Here is an 18,475-nt window from a genome sequence, read left to right as displayed (position 1 = left end):
AAAGAAGGAAGTATTTAGCATATGAAGGCAGGGGTGGCAGGAACAAGGTGGGTAAACTACCAGCAGGATGACTTCTGGTTGGGAGGGACAGGGCACTGTCAAAGGCAAACTGTCCAGGTACTACAGCTGGCATCCTGGACAGTGAGCCTGAGGCATGAAGGAAAAACACAATCACTAAGCTCAGATGGTTGGTGGGTGGCAGCATGCACCTTCCCCCATCCCATGTGCCATTTCAGGCCCCAGTCATCTACCCTGGGCCATTGCTGCAGCCTCCTGACATGCCCCTGGACCACCCTAATGCTGAGGGGGTCAGCTTCCTAAAGCAAATCTAATCCTGCTGCCTCAGCTCACAAGCTTCTTTGCTGGTTCCCTCACTGGAAACCTGCTGCCTCCTTGGTTTGGCCAAGGCTATTTACAGGCTGGTGCCAACATGTTCCTCTGGCCTAGTCTCACACCCCTCCCTACACCAACCCCAGGTTCTGTCTGGCCATGCTGAGCCTCTCACATTTCCTTAAGAGTGTTCTCTGCATACATTGAAATGGTCTCCAGCCCACTCCCTTGGCAAACTCCTAAGTAATCTTGAAAACCCATTGCAAATGTCACCACTCTAGTGTACGGCTGTGCTCACTGTGCTCCCACAGCATCCATGCTCCTCTACAGAACTCAGGCTGAGTCTGAACCCTCCTTGCAATTCATAGATCTGCCTCCTCCAACACCAACTACATGCCTAGCACACAGTAGGTGGTCAATGAGTTAAATGAATGAGACCCAGGCACTGGGATACAGGGAAAAGTCAGAGATCCTTCTCTTAGGCACTTACAATTTAGTGGGAAAGAATGCATTTACCAATTGCATGACTTGGGTGTCCAAGAGGACAGCTATGTATCACAGGTGGTTGTGAGTATTGAGTGAACACGTTCAAAGTGTGCAGCAGAGCTGGCACATACCATGCAGCATCTGTTATTCCATCAATATGCCCCTTGGCTGATGTCACATGGCAGAGAGACCCTGTATAACACAGGAGTTATACAATGAAAGACAGGAACCAGTCTCAGTAAGATGGAGCCCGGAAAGGCTTCATTGGAGGTAATATCTGATCTGAACTCTACAGAATAGAAAGGAGTATTCTATCAAGTAGGTACAAGGAAAGTCCAGGCAAAGGCAGGGAGAATGGCAAGTTCAAGGCAGGTGCAGGCAAGTAACACTAATCCAGGGCCCTGATCCTATCACAGGCCCAACCTCCATCCAACACTTCCTCTTCAAGACAAGTACCCAGCCCCACCCTGGCCCCTGCCCATTCTCTCCATTCCCTTGCTTCACTGTAACAACTCAATCCTTCCTCTGTTTCCTAACCACCTACCTCTCCATGATCTTGTGCAATTTGGCTCCCACCCCTGTATACAGCAGAAGCCTTTCTCTTGTCAGGCTCCAATGCCTGAATTGAATGGCCTTTAGTTCCAAATCATTCTTAGCCTTCCTACAGCACCCACCACCACTAGACACCCCTGCTTACAAATGTCCACTCCTTTAGCTGGCTTCTTTCCATTACCACCCCTGTCTAAGCTTAGTCTCCTTTTGTTTCATAAAAGGAAGGTCATGTATGCCAAGCACCAGCTCAGCACCTGGCATGTAGATTACTGCCTCCTGCCCCTTCTACCTTTGCTGGTCTCTCTTTTCCCTCCTTCCTCACAATAGTGCAGCCCTCTCTCTCTGCCTTTTCTTTTCTAATGGCCTAGGTTCAATTTTAGCTCTGCCTCTTAGCAGCTGTGAGACTGTGAACAATTTACTTAACCTCTCTGAGCCTTTTAATAATATTTTATTAATTATGCTATTACAGTTATCCTGGTTGTTCCCCCTTTGCCCCACCCCACCCACCCAGCACCCGTACTCCCTCAGGCAATTGTTCATGTCCACAGGTCATGCATATAAGTTCTTTGGCTACACCATTTCCTACACTGTATTTGACATCCTCATGGCTATTCTGTAACTACCTATTTGTACTTCTTAACCCCCTCACCTTTTCACCCATTTCCCCAGTCTCTCTCCCATCTGGCAGCTATCAAAAACACTGCCTGTATCCATGATTCTGTCTGTTTTTCTTCTTTGCTTAGTTTGTTTTTTAGATTCAATTGTTAATAGATATGTATTTATTGCCATTTTAGTGTTCAGTTTTGATCTTCTTTTCCTTAAATAAGTCTCTTTAACATCTCATATAATGGTTTTGTGATGATGATGAACTCCTTTAGTTTTTTTCTTGTCTGGGAAGCTCTTTATCTGCCTTTTGATTCTAAATGATAGCTTTGCTGGGTAGAGCACTCTTGTCCATAGATCCCTGCTTTTCATCTCTTTGAATATTTCTTGCCAATCCCTTCTAGCCTGCAGTTTCTTTTGAGAAATCAGCTGACAGGCTTATGGAAATTCCCCTATAGATAAGTAACTGCTTTTCTCTTACTGCTTTTGATTCTCATTATCTTTTAACTTTTGACATTTTAATTGTCATGTGTCTTGGAGTGGGCCTCTTTGTATCCATCTTGTTTGGGATTCTCTGTGCTTCCTGGACTTGCATATATATTTCCTTCACCAAATTAGGCAAGTTTTCTTTCAATATTTTTTCAAATAGATTTTCAATTATCTTGCTCTTTCTCTTCTCTTTCTGGTACTCCTATTTTGTGAATGTTGGAAGGCTTGAAGTTGTCCCAGAGGCTGCATACACTATCCTTGTTTTTTTGGATGTTTTTCTTCTTGGTTGTTTTTTGCTTCCTTATGTTCTAAATCATTGATTTGATTCTCAGCTTCATCCACTTTACTGTTGTTTCCCTGTAACTTGTTATTTCAATTAGTATATCCTTCATTTCTGACTGGATCTCTTTTATGCTGTTGAGGTCCTCACTAAGTTTCTTGAGCATCCTTACATCCAGTGTTTGGAACTCTACATCTGACAGATTGCTTATCTCCATTTTGTTGAGCTATTTTTCTGGAGTTTTGTTCTGTTCTTTCATTTGGGCCATGTTTCTTTGTCTCCTTATTTTGGCAGCCTCCCTGTGTTTGTTTCTGTGTATTAGGTAGAGCTGCTATGACTCCCTGTCTTGGTAGTGTGCCCTAATGTAGTAGGTGCCCTGTAGGGTCCAGTGGCACTGCCTCCCCTATCACCCAAGCTGGGTACTCAAGGTGTGCCCTTTGTGTGAGCTGAGTACACCCCCTTCTTGTAGTTGAGCCTTGATTACCATTGGCAGATCAGTAGGAAGAATTTACCCAGACCAGTCAGCTGCAAGTACCAGTGAGGATCACTGACCACCAACCTCCACCCTCCGTGGAGGATCAGCTGTGCAGGAGCAGGGGGGTGGTGCTCTGATGTGATCTGTAGCTGTCCACTAGGTACACAGGCTCTGGGGTTTCCTGGGTGGTGCAGGCCAATGTCAGCCCACTTGTGTTCTGCCCAGAGCCACCCTGCCTGAGCTATAAAGCAATCTGAGGTGGCTGCTACTTGTGCTGGGCTTGGAGATTCCCAGGCAAAGCCTAGCTGTGAATCTAGGCTGGCTGTGGCTAGTGCCAGACCTGGGACCACTCATTAAGAGGTACAGGGGCTAGGGGCTGAAGCCAGTTGTTACTTGTTTGAGAGGATTTAGGATGTTGTGAAGCATAAGCCAAGACCAGCCATTCATATAGTCAAACAGCTTGGGTGGGTCCATAAATTGGGTGGGACAGTCTCAGGGGATCTCCAGGGTGGGGCAAACAGTGTTAGCCAGGTTCATGGAGTCTCCAATATGGCACCAGCCTGTTGCCTCTATGGCTGTTGGGGGAGGGCTCATAAAAGGGACAATGGCCCCTGCCCCCCTTCCAGTCTGGCAGAAAGCTATACCCCAGCTCTTGCCTTGATACTGACACTTCAGTTCCTCCCTATATGTCACTCATGCCTTTCAAGCTGCTATCCCGGTGCTGGAGCTCAGAGGGAAGAAGTCTAAGTCTGTGTGTGGGTTCTTTAAGGGGAACCTCTTGGGACTCCAGAAGTTTCTTCCACCAACTCAATCCCCACTAGTGGTTGCAGCCAAATGTTATGGGGACCTATCTTCCTGGCACTGGAACCCTGGGCTGGGGGGGCCTGGTATGGGGCTGGGACTCCTCACTCCTGAGATAATCCTCCCAATTTTTATCCATCACACATGGGTAAGGGACCAGATCATTCCGTGTTCCCACCCCTCCTACCAGAATGGATGGATGTGGTTTCTTTAATTCTGTAGCTGTCAGGTTCAGACTTCCATTCAATTTGATATTTGATGGCTCTGAGTGACGATTGCTCTATATTTTAGTTGTAATTTTGTTGTGGTTGTATGAGTACATGAACTGTGTTTGCCACCATCTTATCCAGAAGTGTCTAAGCTTTATTTTTTTTTATCTGTGAAGTAGGTATGGAAACAGTGCTTCTCCCAAAGATTATTATGAAGATTGAATAAAATTATACATGTAGAGTACTCAGCATAGCATGTGATTCATATAAGTGGTCAATAAGGATGATCTGCTATTTTATTATTATTATTATTATTATTATTATTATTATTATTATTATTATAACAGATTCAACTTTCACTCTGCCTCTGATCCTGACCTTTATCTTAAGCCTAGATGTCCTTGGGGTGCTTTAATCTCACATGCCTAAAATGAAGCTTTTCCCTAGGCCTGTTCCTCTCAATCCCCACAAAGTCTGTTCCCAGCCCAGGTGTAAACATGGGGACACTTGTATCTCTGCCTCTCCTGCCTCCCCACACGGAAGGCCCATGTGCTTATGGAAGACTTCTTGGAGGGAGTGGCACCTGGTTGAGGACCAGGGAGAGAAAGCAGGGCTCTCCAGGCCTAGGCCTCTCCAGCACCAAACTCTCTAGCCCTTTCCTTTCAGGCTCCCAGCCAGACTGTTCTTCCTGGCTTTGTGGTCATGTGGGACTGGGTGACTGGCTGGACAAACCCAGATGAGGCATCTGATAACAATGCAAGGCCCAATTAGACTTCTCTTTACTCTCTGCCATGGCAGCCAGCGATGTTCCAGAAAGGCATGTACTAAAGCAAAGGAAACATTGCTGCAGAGCAGATCCCCCAACACTCACAAAACACACAACATGCATCAAGAGGGAGAAGGGAAACTCGGTGGTTTTGAGCCACAGGGATCTTAGGACCGGCTGTTCCCACAGCACACTCCAGCCTTTCCTGACTAGGGGGTGATAGAGCACCCCATATTCTAAGTCCAGAGGGAATTCCAGGCATGGGAAACTAAGCTGGGAGAGTGAAGGGAGCAAGACAGGCCAGTGGGCCTGACCCCAAGGTTGTCCTGAGTTGTCCTGAGCATACCTTGGCAATGCTCAACTGCTTGTCTTGGAGTCTTTGAGGGAACTTGCTGAAGGGAAAATCCACAGGATTCTGTGCAGTCACAGTGTCTGTGCGTCCCTACAGCTTATCCACTATGTTTTAACTCTCTGTTCATGTTCATCATCTGCCTCCCTGACAGTAAGTTCCAAGGGAGAATGCTGCAGCCATCTTGCTTATCACTAGAACCTAGAACCATGCCTAAACCTTATTAGATACATAGTAATTGCCAAGTAAATCGATGGATGAACAAATAAATGGAGATGAACCAGGTACACCCTGTACATTTTCTGGAGGATGGGGAGAAGGATAAGACCCAGCCAAGCCTTTTGCCCCACAACTTGGAAGCTTGGCATCCTTCCAGAAGACCAGCTGTCCTAGGTGACAGAGCCCAGGGGTCTGGTTTTAGGGAAGCTATGTGGGAACTCACCCACATAATAGGAAAGGGTACGCTTGAGCCGGTCGAAGACAAACCAGCGCTTCTTCCATGATTTAATTTTGCCGCCCATCTTGACCAAGTAGCCTCGGCAGACCTGGTGGGAAGCAGAAGTAAGGAAGGACCCAAAAGCACAGCCCCTAAACATTTCTTCCCTGAGCAGCAACATAAGTGCCATCACTTCATCACTTGTGCCTGTATTCATTGAGGGCGGCAGGGGGGTGGGGGGTGACAGGGAGCTATCCTCAACATTTCTTCAAGCCAGAATACCAGGTCCTGGGACAGAGACTCTGGTGTTAGGTCAGGAACTGAGGCCACTATTCTGAGGACTGAGGAGGGGCCTCTAACCACAGGAGCCTGTCCCCAGCACACCAGGGCCATTCACGCCAGTACCTTGCTGCTGAGTACCACGTGCAGGCAGGTATCGACACCATGGCCTGAGGACTCGATGTGGGTCTTCAGATCAAAGTCCTCCTTCCGGACTGGCAGGTAGCGGGTCAAGGGTCGTGCCTGGGAGCAGAGGGAAGGGTCAGCAGAGTCTCCTCTCTTCCCCATCATTTCCTTGTCCAGGTCCCTAGGCTTCAATCCTCACTCCTGCCATTACTCCCTCCCTTCCCCCATGCTGCCACTCTGGTTTCACAGGGCTTGTGGCAAAAGCAGAGATCTAGCATGTCTGTGCTGGGCAGAACAGGCTTGGGCAAACTGCTGAGTGACTCTATGCCTACGTTTCCCCACCTATGACCAAGATACAGCCATACTTGTCTTGTCCCTGCCCCTCTTCTCCCTCCTGGGCTGAATGGAATAAAGCCAGAGGCCACATATGAACAGGCTCTGGGAAGAAAAACCCAATAGGAAATCTGGTCTCTGACTTCCTAAGGACCTTGTCTGGGTCATATCCCTTCTCTGGGCCTCAGTTTCCTTATATGTAAAACAAGGGCTTTGAACCACAAAATCAGTAAGGTTTGTTCCACCTCAAAAATTCTTATACTACAGCCCTGGCTGGATTGAGCTACCTGGCTGGTAGCTCAGTGGATTGAGCGCGGGCTGCAAACCAAAGCATCGCAGGTTCGATTCCCAGTCAGGGCACATACCTGGGTTGCAGGCCACAGCCCCCAGCAACCACACATTGATGTTTCTCTCTCTCTCTCTCTCCTTTCTCCCTCCCTTTCCTCTCTAAAAATAAATAAATAAAATCTTTTAAAAAAATTCTTATACTACAAAATGAACAACTTCCAGGGCGTACCTCCAAAATGGGCTGGCTCTACCCACTTCCCATAGCACACTGTTGGCCCCTGCAGCAATGCCTCAGTTCCATAAGAGGGAGCTAGAGAGTCCCAAAGTGGCCACAGACAGAGAGGGGAATTAGGCATTTGACAAAGATTCTAAGCACAGAGGTAAAACTCACAGTATCTGATTATTTTTTTTAATTCTCAAACCTAATTGAGGCAGCCTACTCCTATGAATTTATGTTGTTGCACCACAGGAAGTCGGGGACCTGTGATAGCTGGTGACTACTGGTAGTAGATCCCAAGGGACCCCTACCCGGGGGAGGTCTATGGAAACCCAATATAAGGAACAGCCTGTCTGAGTCCCTCAGGCTCTCACAAGGGCTAGGATCTGGGACCAGAGACAAGGGTACATTTCCCTACCCAACCTATGTTCTCCTGCTACCTTTGAATATTCTGCTCAAGTCTCTTACATAAGGAAAAAGTCCAGAGTTGTCTTTTGTACAGGGAAGGATTCCTGTCCCAAGGAGAAACTAATATAATTTTCTCTTGGAGATATAACCAACAGTCATAGCCAGGGCATCTGCTGGTGGTGGGGCCTGGAGCCAAAAGGTGTGGTGGAGTGAAGGTCAGGACTGCCATGAAGCACCAGGTACAGGAGGCCATCAGAGAAGTGAAGGGAGGCACAGCAGAGACTCGTGAAGCAGAGATGAAGCCCTTGAAAGAGGCCAAGGGGAGCCACCCTGATACTTGACTCTTGGCTCCCATCTCTGAGAGGCCCATCCAGTCCATATTCTCTGACCCTAGATGTCAGCAAGGTAGCCTGTCATGTCCCCACAACCCACCCACTCACAACATACACATACACATATATAGAAACACACTGGCTTAACAAGCCCCTGTTCCTTGGGACTGAATGAGTCTCAGGTAGAAGTCTGCTTGTGCTGAGCCAACAGTAATCTTTTTTGGAGTAGAGCAGCTTTTACAGCCTAGAAGAGATGCCCTAGAATGTCTCTACTCCTCCACAGCCTCACCCTCAAGCCAGTACCCACCATACCCCACTGCCCACTCACCTGAGAAAACTGTTTCTCCCGCATCTTGACCTCCTTCTCCACCAGCTGCTGCCTCCTAGTGCTCTCACTCTGAAGCTTCCGCTCCACCCGCTCCCGCTGCTTCCGCTCCTCCTCCAGGGCTTGATGCCGTAGCTCCATCTCCTGCTCCTTCCACCAAAGCCAGGGATCAGTGCCCACAGCTGCCCTCTTCCTCCATCCCCAGTTTCCCCCTCTCAGAAGAGGGCAGAGCCACAGGAGATGCCCCTCTTAGTGGGCAGCCTGGCATTCAAAGGCATCATCCTCAAAACCCACCCTTGCCATGGCTGGTGACACTCAGTTGGTTGGAGCATCATCCAGTTAACTGAGAGGTCGTGGGTCCGATTCCTGGTCAGGGCACATGCTTGAGTTGCAGGTTCAGTCATGGGAGAGGCAACTGATTGATGTTTCTCCCCCCCACCCCCTCCCTACCTCCCCCTCTAAGCATGTCCTCAGGTGAACATTCAACAACCTCTCCAAGGACCTTGCTGGTAAGGGTCAAGGCTTTCAAGTCAGATGGCCCTGCCTTCAAATCCTGGCTCAGCCACCAATGTGAACTGTGGAACCCTGACAAAATCATTTAAATTCCCCAAGCCTCAGCTGCCTCACGTGTAAAATGGGGCCAAGAATGCATATTCCTATTAGAATAATAAAAATTAAATAAGATCTCTGTGCCCATCACTGATTCCAGCAGGGAGGAAGCACTCAATAAATAAATGGGTCTCTTGTAATTGTTATCTGAATTCCTAAGACATTGATTATCTAAACAACTTTTTTTGACAGTGAATATATTCAGTGGTCCTTCCCTAATCACTAAGGCCCTTTGAAACTCCGAACTAGAGACAATGGTACTTAAACTACAAATTTTGGGGGAGAAAGGAACTTATGAAAGCCATTATTAAAACATCTTAAAAGTCATTAAAAGAAATCATTAAATACAGAGCATTTCAGTGATGTTTTATGTGTCTTAATCAATGATAATGACCTTTATATCATTAACTTCCATTTAGCAAGTCTTCTCAGCTTAAAACTTAGCAAAATCTCCTTCCTCCCCATTTGCCAATAGATGCTTAAAAATTTATACTCCTCTAATGTGACTACAACTAAAAGCCTTTTTTCCCTGGTGTTTGGAGCTGCTACCTCCTGCTCTCCGGGTTCTACTCTCTCATCTCAAAAGATGCAGAATTGACCAGTTGGTGGAGAAAGAACTTCTTCCACAGATCCCTTATCTAACCTCCTCCTAAGGCCTGGGTTTCCTCAGACTGGCTGTGTCCAGGATAAACTACTGGTCTCTCATTGGTGTGTCCCAGCTCCAGGTCATTGAAGGAGACATGACTTCCCTCAGCACCCACTTGCTCCCCAAGGTCCCCCAGGCCAGCACTTCTGCTCTGGCTTGGACATCTGGCAGATGCCTTCTCTTCTATCCCTATTCCTCAACTCTCAGTTGGTGCTTTTCCTAACCATCCCCAAGAGGAATGACCAGCCACTCAGGTAGACAGGAATCAAAATTCCCAAGGTGACAAAAACATCCACAGAAATAAACACACGATGACCAGAGGATCCCAACCAGGAAATTCATGGTTGGACAATGGTTACTGTGCTGCCTCCTCTTTCCCTACAAGGTGTGAAACATGAATCTCACCAAGCCTCCACATCCCCGCCTTTTTTCCTCAAGGGAATGTTACAATGATAATGTGGGTGAAAAGGCTTGGGATAAAACTCAGGCCCTTGGCAAGTAGAAGGCAGCACTGAGGCCCCATAGCCTCTGCCTCTGAAGCCCAGATCTACCTTACCTTCGACTCAACAAGCCGACTCTTCTCCGCGTGAGCTTCTTTCAGCATCTTCTCCATCTCCTCAATCTTGCTGGTATCCAGGCCACTTGTACTGGAGGAGGAAGAAAAAGAGTGGGTGCATCAAGTTGCTGAAAAGGCATCTGGCAGAGGCAGTAGGTCCATCGTGGGGGAGTGCAGAGTTGATACCTCAGGCAGGATGGGGTGGGGGTCAGGTACCTGGACACATTGTCAGGGGAGCAGGCTGAGTTTCCTCCTGTGGAGATGCTGGTTTCCATGCTGTCAGAGCTCTCCAGGCTCAGTGTGTCGTAGGCATGTTCACCCTCCTCCCCACGCTCCCGCCCAGCTGGCAAGTGGTGCAGAATGGAGTGGTGCATGAGTGAGGGGAAGCCTGAGGGGCCTGCCAAGAAGGGGGATGGCCCATGCAGGGCATCCCACTGGCACTGAGCCTCAGCTGCTGCTTTCTGCTTCAGCTCAGCCAATCTCCGCCGCTGCTCTTCAATTACCTGCTGCCCTAAAGGAGGAATAGGTGGGAGTCACAGGGGGCAACCCAGCTGTGTGGGGAGGACACTGACAGCATCACAGACAGAGAGAAGAATGGAGCAGGAAGAGGCTAACACTGGGCACCCACACCAGCCCCATCAGCTTCCCTGAAGCCCCCCACAGTTCCAGGGCCATCCAGCCACAGCGGCACAGTCTGGCTTTAGCGTCCCTTCTGCATCCTGAGCCCACACAGGGCACTGATCCTGGCCAAGTGGTGTCCAGGCAGCATGATGGCCAGGGGGCTCCAGCTCACAACAAAGGCATGAATAAGTGGGGACACATGCACCCACCCTGGGGAAGGGAAAATGAAGAGATGGTGGAAGCCCCATGAACACCCAGGATATCAATGCAGAGCCAGCAGTAATGCAGAAATAAGAGCAACAGCAGCAGGAAAGAAGGAAGGGGAAAAGGTAGAGCACAGCTGAGGTAGCAGAGAGCTCAGTTCAAGGAATGAGGCAGCCAGACACCCCACCCCAGCTCAGCCTGCGAGCCTGCCTATGGGCAGTGGGGGCCTGGACAGAATACATCATGCAGCTGCCTGGGCAAAGGCTGCCTGGCCAAAGCAATGTCCTCAGTGATCAACAGTGTACCTGCTGGGTTGTCAGTTAAGAGGGGTTCGGCAGGAAACAACTCAACTGGTGTGGGGGACCCCAGCAGAGGGCAGAGTAGAGAGGCACAGAGTGGGTGAGAGGAAACAGAGGCACAGACATGGGCTTTCAAAACAACCAAAATACATTCCAGCAACGAGGACTCCTGGGTCTCCAGAGATAATGTCTTAGGGAACCATTTCCGGAGGTCAAGTCCATCCCCCTGTCTCCAGACAGGGCAACACATATGCCCACTCAGGTCAAAAACCATTTCCTTTTATTCGCTGGGCCCTCTAGGAAAGATCTCAGCCTCCTGATTCCAAAACCCTATAGTCTCCTTTAGGCATATAATCTAAATCCTTTCTGCTCTTGCCTAGGTCCCAATGAAAGAAAAACATGCTGTGAAGGGTATGGGCATGAATGAGATATGGGGGAAGGCAAGGGGGGCAGATATCTAGGGCCCCCAGGAAAGCAGATGGGCTGGCATTACAGCCACTCACCCTTCTGCTGCAGGGCCAGCTGGCGCTTGGTCTCAATGTCCTGCAGTGTGGCTGCCAGGTTGCGAGGAAGGCTTCCTGTGCCATTCTGGGTGAGTAGAGCACCCTGGAGGGAGGGGGAACAATGGGACATGAGGCTCAAAAGAACCCCCGCCAAGGCTTTCATGGGTGACTTTGGCCTCTCCCCGTTGTAGGAGTCTCCATTACCCTACCACCACCATCCTCCTATGCACACAGCCCACCCACTGTCCTCAGACCTTTGGGGAGGGGCTACGACCCAGGGTAGCCACACTGAGCTGGGAAGAGGAGGAGGAAGAGCCAGAGGAAGAGGGAAGGGGACCACTGCGGTTACGGAGCAGAGGGCTGGTTGCTTCCCCATCCATCTTGGAGCGGTAAACCTAGAGGGAAGAAATACTGCCTGGTAAGTCCCAGCTCCCCTACTGTTACCACCGTGACCCCCCTCCCCTCGCCCCTGGTCTCATAGGCTGGGATCCAAGTTATTGCTCAGGTACCAGGCTTCTGTCTCTAGTTGACAACAACACTGAGCCTCCTGGGCCAGCCCAATAGGCAGATATTGGCAGCTGCCTAGCCTCCTTTCCAGACTTTTCTTTTTTGGGGCAATCCCTGGTCCAACCCTGCGTCTTAGAGAGAACTCTGTAAGTGGACCTATGCACATTGCCTAGGAAGAGTTGTACAGAAGACCAACTAGAGGACAAGGTTCCCTCTGGTCCAAGCTCTGCCACTAACATGCTGTGTGACCCTGGGCAATGCATCTCCCCAACCTGGGCCTTAGATTCCTTCTTGGAAAAGGAGTGGGAATGGCTAGACTGAGTAACTGCCAAGCTCATTCACAGCATTAATGTTTGGTGGATATGGTCTTCAGAGTTAAGAATCCTTAATTCTCAGCATAGGCTCTGCTACTTCCTAGATGTGTTGTCTTGGGTAGATTACTTATCTTCTCTGAGCTCAAGTGTTTGATCTGTAAAACGTTAACAATATCTAGTTCAAAGTCCTATGGTGATTAAGTGAATCAAAACACTAAAAAATCTCTAGCCAGCTGGGCACAAGGAGAGGTGCCCCACATTACATGAAACAAACTCCTCCCAAAGGGAATATGGAATTTCAGCTCAGATCAGTCTTAGAGGCACAATGCCTTCACTCAAGGACTGAATCTTGAATGGTGGGGTCTTAGGCACTGCAGCAGGTCAGTGGAATGAAACCTGGGGGAGAAGACTATCCAAATACTCCTTCCCAACCCTCTGGTCAGCAGCTTGCTGCAGGCTCAGGTAGGCCCAGGCCCTCCATGGCAACTCTGAGACTCAAGGTTAGGCATGTCCTCAGGGCTATCACTTCAAAGTCTTTGTCCCTCTCTGTCCTGCCTACAAGTGTCACCCCTGGAAAGACCAGGAGAGCAGAATGCTGGCAGTTCTCACAGGGTGCAACAGGCTCAAGAGTGTGTTAGGTCCCCAGACTGGGTGAGAAGCTCTGGGGTTGAGGACTGCCAAGAACAGAGCAGCAGTAGTCTAACCCACACAAGGCACCAAACAGATCTCAACCTGACCAGTGCTCCCAAACCCTCCCTATTGGACAGTCAATCATGTTACCTCGGGACTTATGAAACTAGCTCTCCAGCTTCCCAAAATGCCAGGATGGTTGCCCATGAGGAAACCCTCACTGCCATCTCAAGGTCCAGAGACCCCATGATGCCCTGGCTGGACTTACCCTCAACAATCTAAGGTTGCCTGTGTGACTAATGGATTGGCAGGAGGTACCCAGAGAGGTGAGGAGCAAGGATGGGGGAGGGATGGGCAGTAAAGAAGGGGGTTACCTGGAGTTGACAAAAAGCTTTGGTGGGCAGAGGCGGGGGGGAGGAGCGAGGGGAGGCTGCAGTGGGGCCAGTCCCTAGCCCGGCCATCAGCTCCTGGTACCATTGCTCTAAGTCTACAGCAGGGAACAGCAGCTTCTCCATCTAGAGGAGAGCATGGGGAGGGCAACAGGGTACAAGAGGGGAAGGATGGAGAGGAAAAATCAGGAAATGGGGGGAAAGAAAAAGGGAGAAGAAAGGGGAAGATTGGAGGAAGGTTAAAGGAAAGCAATTATCAGAAAAAGTGACAGGAAGGTGAGGGAAGCAGGCAAGGAAGGGAGAAAAAAGAACATAAAGAGAAGGAAGAAAAAACAGTTGTTGTGAATGTGCTAAGGGCACTGACCCATCCCCTGGGGCTGGCCTAGAGCTGGGAAGATAAGAGAGAAGTGTCAAAACACAGAGACAGTAATGGGCTGGGCATGGTAGGAACACACAGACCACCAACCTTGGATGAAGGTGTGAGAGAAGCAAAGGAGAAGGAAGAAAGCAGAATGGGAGGAAGGCAGGTGGTGGGAGCCAGGTCCTGGGAGGCAGGGGCTCAGAGAGGCAGGCCTGGCCCAGGGGCTGTAGGCACAGGTAAGGTGCCCCACAATGCCTTTCGCTACTCAAGCATCACACACTTGGAAGAAGGCCAGGACATGGGAAGGAATACAAGAGGTTCATGGGACTGGAACCCAAGAGATGGTATTGTCCATGGGCAAGGGAAGGGCAAGTGTAGGAAGCGCAAAGCAGAGGAGGCTTGCATAACCCAGGGAAGCCAGAGGCCTCTCAACAGGATGCCTTTGTGCTACAGCAGAAGGCCTGCTCCTGTGTGAGCTGTCAGAAGCTAGAGAAAACCCCTGAGCCTTAGGGAAGAGAGAGAACCATTCCCAGCCTCCTTTATGCCAGCTGCCCTTCTCCCTCACTGCCCCCAACCCAGGCCTGAGGAGAAATTGAGGGCATCCATGAGGAAGTCCCTGGGCACAAGCTGATACCTCCCTGTCAGGAAGGGGCTGGGTGAGCATGTGGGAGGTTGGGGGTAGGGGAGAGACTACGGTGGGTAGGGAGGGGCAGAAGCCTAGGGGGTCCAAGCAGAGCACAGCTAGAGAACCTCTGCCAGACTCATACTCCAAGGGTGCCCAGTGGGCAGGGAGGGGAGGCAGAGAAGTTAACAGGTTTAACCAGGTACCAGATACCCAAAGTTCACGTCTTAGAGCCATCATTCATTCCATACAAAATCTAGATGAGGGGTGGGGAGCTCAACTGTCCACTGTAACCACAGATGGCTGTGGGGGCAGTAAGGGTCCAAAAAAAGGGAAGGCAGAGCTAGTGTGTGTGGGCTCTTCTTGACATTCACTTCTGAGGCTGCCTTGGCATCTAGGTCCTGCTCCAAGCAGACCCTGAAGGCCCATCCCTGGGTTTGGCCTGGGCTAGGGGCAGGCGAAGAAGCCTAGGAAGGGCCTTCCAAGAACCCACCAGGACCCAACACCCTGGGCACCCCTACTGGGGCACACACACATAGCATCAAACACCAGTCACACCATTCCAGAGGGTTGCCTTGCACTCTATCTACCGGAGCAGTGGCTCTTAGGATTGAGGGTGGAAACACCTCTAGGGCTTGAGCAAGATGGGCTCTGAAAAAGAGGCCTTGGCAGGAAGCAGCGAAAAGCAAAACGGGCCAGTGCCCAAGGGTTAGGACTTGGAAAGATGCTAGCACATTACACTGGGGGCTGGAAGGCCAAGAACTGTCATATTTCCTGAGCATATCCTTAGAGCCCTGAGCTTATCCAGGTGTTGGGAGCATAGCAGGCATCTAAGATACACGCTGAGTCTATAGCCATACCACCCTGAATGTGCCCGATCTTGTCCAAAATGCATGCTGAATCAAAGCACAGGGTCCTGAGCTGGCCCTATCCAGGGGGAGCCCATTCTGGCCTAGCTCCAGAGGCCAACTGTCCTCCAGGGGTCGCAGAAAATGAAAATGAGCTAGAGGGTCCAGTGTTTGTGAAAACTGACAAATGGCATGCAGAATACACACAAATTAATATGCAAACGGATACTCTGATTTTTTAGTGGCTGCCCAGACACACGGACATTCACTCAAACTTACAAACTCTGGCCAAAGGATTATTGCTACACACCCTTCAGCTGGGCCCTTGAGAGAAGCTCTAGGCAAGAGCTCAGCAAGCAGGCAGACAGGCAGTGAACACAGCAGAGCAAGCAGTTAGCTGTGATTACCTCTTGTGCTTTGGGGCAGAGCTGAGTGAAAGCAGGTGGGGTTAAAGGGACAGAGGAGGCACCAGCCTTAGATGACCCTGGGAATAGGCTCAGAGCCGCAGTCCCCAGCTCATTCTCCGAGGACTCAGAGATGAGCAGTTCAGCCTATAGAAAGGGTACGTGGTAAGGGATCTTAGCTCTCATACTCAGCCCAGCCACCCCATCCCATTAGGCTCATCCCAGGCCTAAACTGCTCATGCAGTGAGGCAGGGAGGAAAGGAAAGGGTGCAGAAAACTAGGCATGTCCTCTTTGGAACTCACACACCAGGCATGAAAAAACTCAGGAAAGAATGGCTTAAGGGGCCATTCTTTCTAAATGCCCACTTCTGAACTAAGAGCCTAGTTCTAGACCAAGGCCCAGGGACTCTAAGATCAGGACCAGTAGAACCCTATGCTCCCCCTGAAGGTAAGTCTGCCCAGCCCTGGCCTTTTCCAAACCCCTGAATACCCCATCCTCTTCACAATGTATTCAGCCATCAAAAATAGTAAGATCAGTGGGCTCCTGGAAGCCTGAAAGGTAACTAAACAGAAGTAGCTGGTAGCCATAGAGGGTCCCAGACCTCAGGACCATTCCAATTTGCATTTGTCCCATTCAGGAAAATGTCCCCATACTCAGTCTCAGCCATTAGGGTGAAAGTACCACATGTTGCTTCAGAGCCTCCCAGGAGAACCCTTGGGCCTGAAACTGGGCTGAACCAACCATGTTACCTCTTTGAGGGTCGATGTGGTCTTTGGGAAAGGCCTGCCTCCTGTGAGTGAGTGGTATCTTCTTTCCAACATAGTCACTTTCTCCTTCTCCTGCAAGTCCAAAGTGGCAGAGAATCAAAAAGGAGTGGAGTGACAGCAAGGAAGCCCAAGCAAGGGGGGAATCCTGTACTACCTTCCTCCTCCCCCATCCACCCTCCCCACCCAGCTGAGCTACCTTCTGCAACAGCTGCAGGGAGGCATTCTTGTTCCGGGCCAGGCGTTCCGACTCCTGCACAGCCTGAGCCAGGATCTGCCCAGCCTGACTGTCCAGGATTGCCAGGTGCTCCTGGAGGACAGGGGGTTGGTCAGTCAGGCCCTGGAGAGACAGGGCTGAGCCCACAGTGAGGCTTGGCTATCTCTCCTGCCACTTTGAGAGACCCTGGCCTTGGGTGAAGGCAATCAACCAGCTCTCCTGCTTGGCCTCAACTTACCCCAGGAAAAGCCAGGTTGCTGCTGTGGTCAGCCCCTTCTCCCATCCCTGCCTTGACCAATGACCCCTGTGTCACCAGGCATACCAGCCAGAACCCAAGTCCCCAAACCTCCCTCCCCTCTAACCCCACAGTCAACAAGTCCAGAATCCTGCAGACACTGAACAGTCTCCAACTACCCCTTTGCCCCCATCCCACCTCCACTGCCACCACCCAAATCCAGGCCCTTTGGTTTCCTAGCCTGAACTTTTTCACCAGCCTCCTGCTTCCAACTGTCTCAGCCTTGTGATCCAGTCCACACTGCCACAAACACCTTTCTGAAGTGGTCTTTGAGGTTTGTTTAAATGGTCTTTGAGGTTTGTTTTTGTTTGTTTGCTTATCTGAATTTTCTAATCTCCCTAAGGACAATATGCATTACTTAAATCATTTTTTAAAAATCCACAAGTAAAGTTAGATCACTCCTGAAAATCCTCCAATGATTCCTCATTACTCCCAGGATAAAGCACAAACTCCTAAACCAGAACTCAAGGCTCCCAGAACTGGCTCTACACTTTTCAGCTCCCTCCTACCCTGAGCCCTCTGTGTTCTGAGTCCTGCCGTGTTGTACATTCAGCTGTGAAGTTGTGTACACTCAGGCCTTAAACTGTTCCCTTACCCTAGAAGAGCTATTCCTGTCTTCTTCACCCATCAAGGGCTTACTTATCCTCCAAGACCAGACCAAATGCTATCTTTTCTCTAACATCTTCCTTGATCACCACTCAATTTCTCTGTTTCTCCTGTGCTCAGATTATTTTGTTCCACCATTTGCCTTGTATTACTCTTACTTGTGAATATATGTCTCCATCAACACCACCCCACCCAGGTTGTCAGATCCAAGATCAGGGCCAGTGTCTTTTCTATCTCCACATCCCCAATAGGGCTTTAGCCAATGCCTGACTCAAAATCCATGTTCTTAAAAAAAAAAAAAAGTTAGTGAGAGAAAAGGATGGAGGCTGGGAAAAATGGGTGGGTTGGCTCCAAGAAAACTTCCTGAAAGAGATGGCATTAAACTACCACCATTAAAAGCAAGACATGGTAGAAAATTGTACTGCAACAACAATTAAAATACAATTTAGAAAAAAAGGGTGGGTGGGTTGGGATGGGAGTAAAAGACAGAAAATTGTACTGCAACAACAACTAAAATAAATTTTTTTTTAAAAAAGAGCAAGACATGGGAAAGAGGGAGGAAAGGAGGAAGCTGACCCAAATCTGGGGTCAGCCCAAGAAAAGACTGAAGCAGAGGAGGCAGTAAGCCTCGCAGCAAGATCTGCTGTTTACAATTTAGTGAGAACCTATTAGGACCCAGAAACTCTGCTAAATGCTTTGTATTTGTTACCTCCTTTTACCCTCTTATGAGGCAGGTGCCTTTATGCCCATTTTACTGATCAGAACACTGACATATTTAGGAGGTAAGGTATCTTAGCTGGTAAGTGGCAGAGCTAGGAGCAGAACCAGATCTATTGGACACCAAAGACATACTCTGAACCACTCTGAAACAGACTATAGAGGACAGGGAAGCACAGGGCAGCAGGGTAGATAGAAACTGGGGTGGGTGGGAAACTGCAAGCCAAGGATTAAAGAGGAGCAAGGCAAATGAGAAGCACAGGGAAGAATATGACCCC

General features: G+C 49.5%; 2 protein-coding genes across 12 annotated transcripts in view; one reads left to right on the top strand and one right to left on the bottom strand.

Annotated features, from left to right (window-relative positions):
* TREH (trehalase) overlaps positions 1 to 11,587 on the top strand; it is a 29,652-nt gene extending 18,065 nt beyond the window's left edge. The window contains exon 15 of the transcript XR_006785395.1: positions 11,536 to 11,587. The gene's annotated coding sequence lies outside the window, so the exon portion shown is untranslated. The remainder of the gene's footprint in view (positions 1 to 11,535) is intronic.
* PHLDB1 (pleckstrin homology like domain family B member 1) overlaps positions 1 to 18,475 on the bottom strand; it is a 48,373-nt gene that overhangs the window by 3,435 nt on the left and 26,463 nt on the right. For 6 of the 11 annotated variants that reach the window (XM_045836796.1, XM_045836828.1, XM_045836809.1 and 3 more), the window contains 11 exons: positions 16,562 to 16,672; positions 16,348 to 16,437; positions 15,601 to 15,744; positions 13,348 to 13,488; positions 11,777 to 11,917; positions 11,523 to 11,625; positions 10,112 to 10,406; positions 9,896 to 9,986; positions 8,088 to 8,234; positions 6,182 to 6,298; positions 5,783 to 5,885 (listed from right to left, as the gene is read on the bottom strand). In XM_045836796.1, the coding sequence (XP_045692752.1) occupies positions 5,783 to 5,885; positions 6,182 to 6,298; positions 8,088 to 8,234; positions 9,896 to 9,986; positions 10,112 to 10,406; positions 11,523 to 11,625; positions 11,777 to 11,917; positions 13,348 to 13,488; positions 15,601 to 15,744; positions 16,348 to 16,437; positions 16,562 to 16,672 (1,483 nt within the window). The remainder of the gene's footprint in view (positions 1 to 5,782; positions 5,886 to 6,181; positions 6,299 to 8,087; positions 8,235 to 9,895; positions 9,987 to 10,111; positions 10,407 to 11,522; positions 11,626 to 11,776; positions 11,918 to 13,347; positions 13,489 to 15,600; positions 15,745 to 16,347; positions 16,438 to 16,561; positions 16,673 to 18,475) is intronic. The other 5 variants (XM_045836837.1, XM_045836845.1, XM_045836850.1 and 2 more) reach the window with 3 other exon arrangements.

The sequence above is a fragment of the Phyllostomus hastatus genome, unplaced genomic scaffold, assembly GCF_019186645.2.
Source record: "Phyllostomus hastatus isolate PE091 unplaced genomic scaffold, TTU_PhHast_1.1 phas_contig_113, whole genome shotgun sequence".
Lineage (NCBI taxonomy): Eukaryota > Metazoa > Chordata > Mammalia > Chiroptera > Phyllostomidae > Phyllostomus > Phyllostomus hastatus.
The sequence above is the reverse complement of the archived record's forward strand: the minus strand, read 5'-3'. Positions and strand labels throughout refer to the sequence as shown.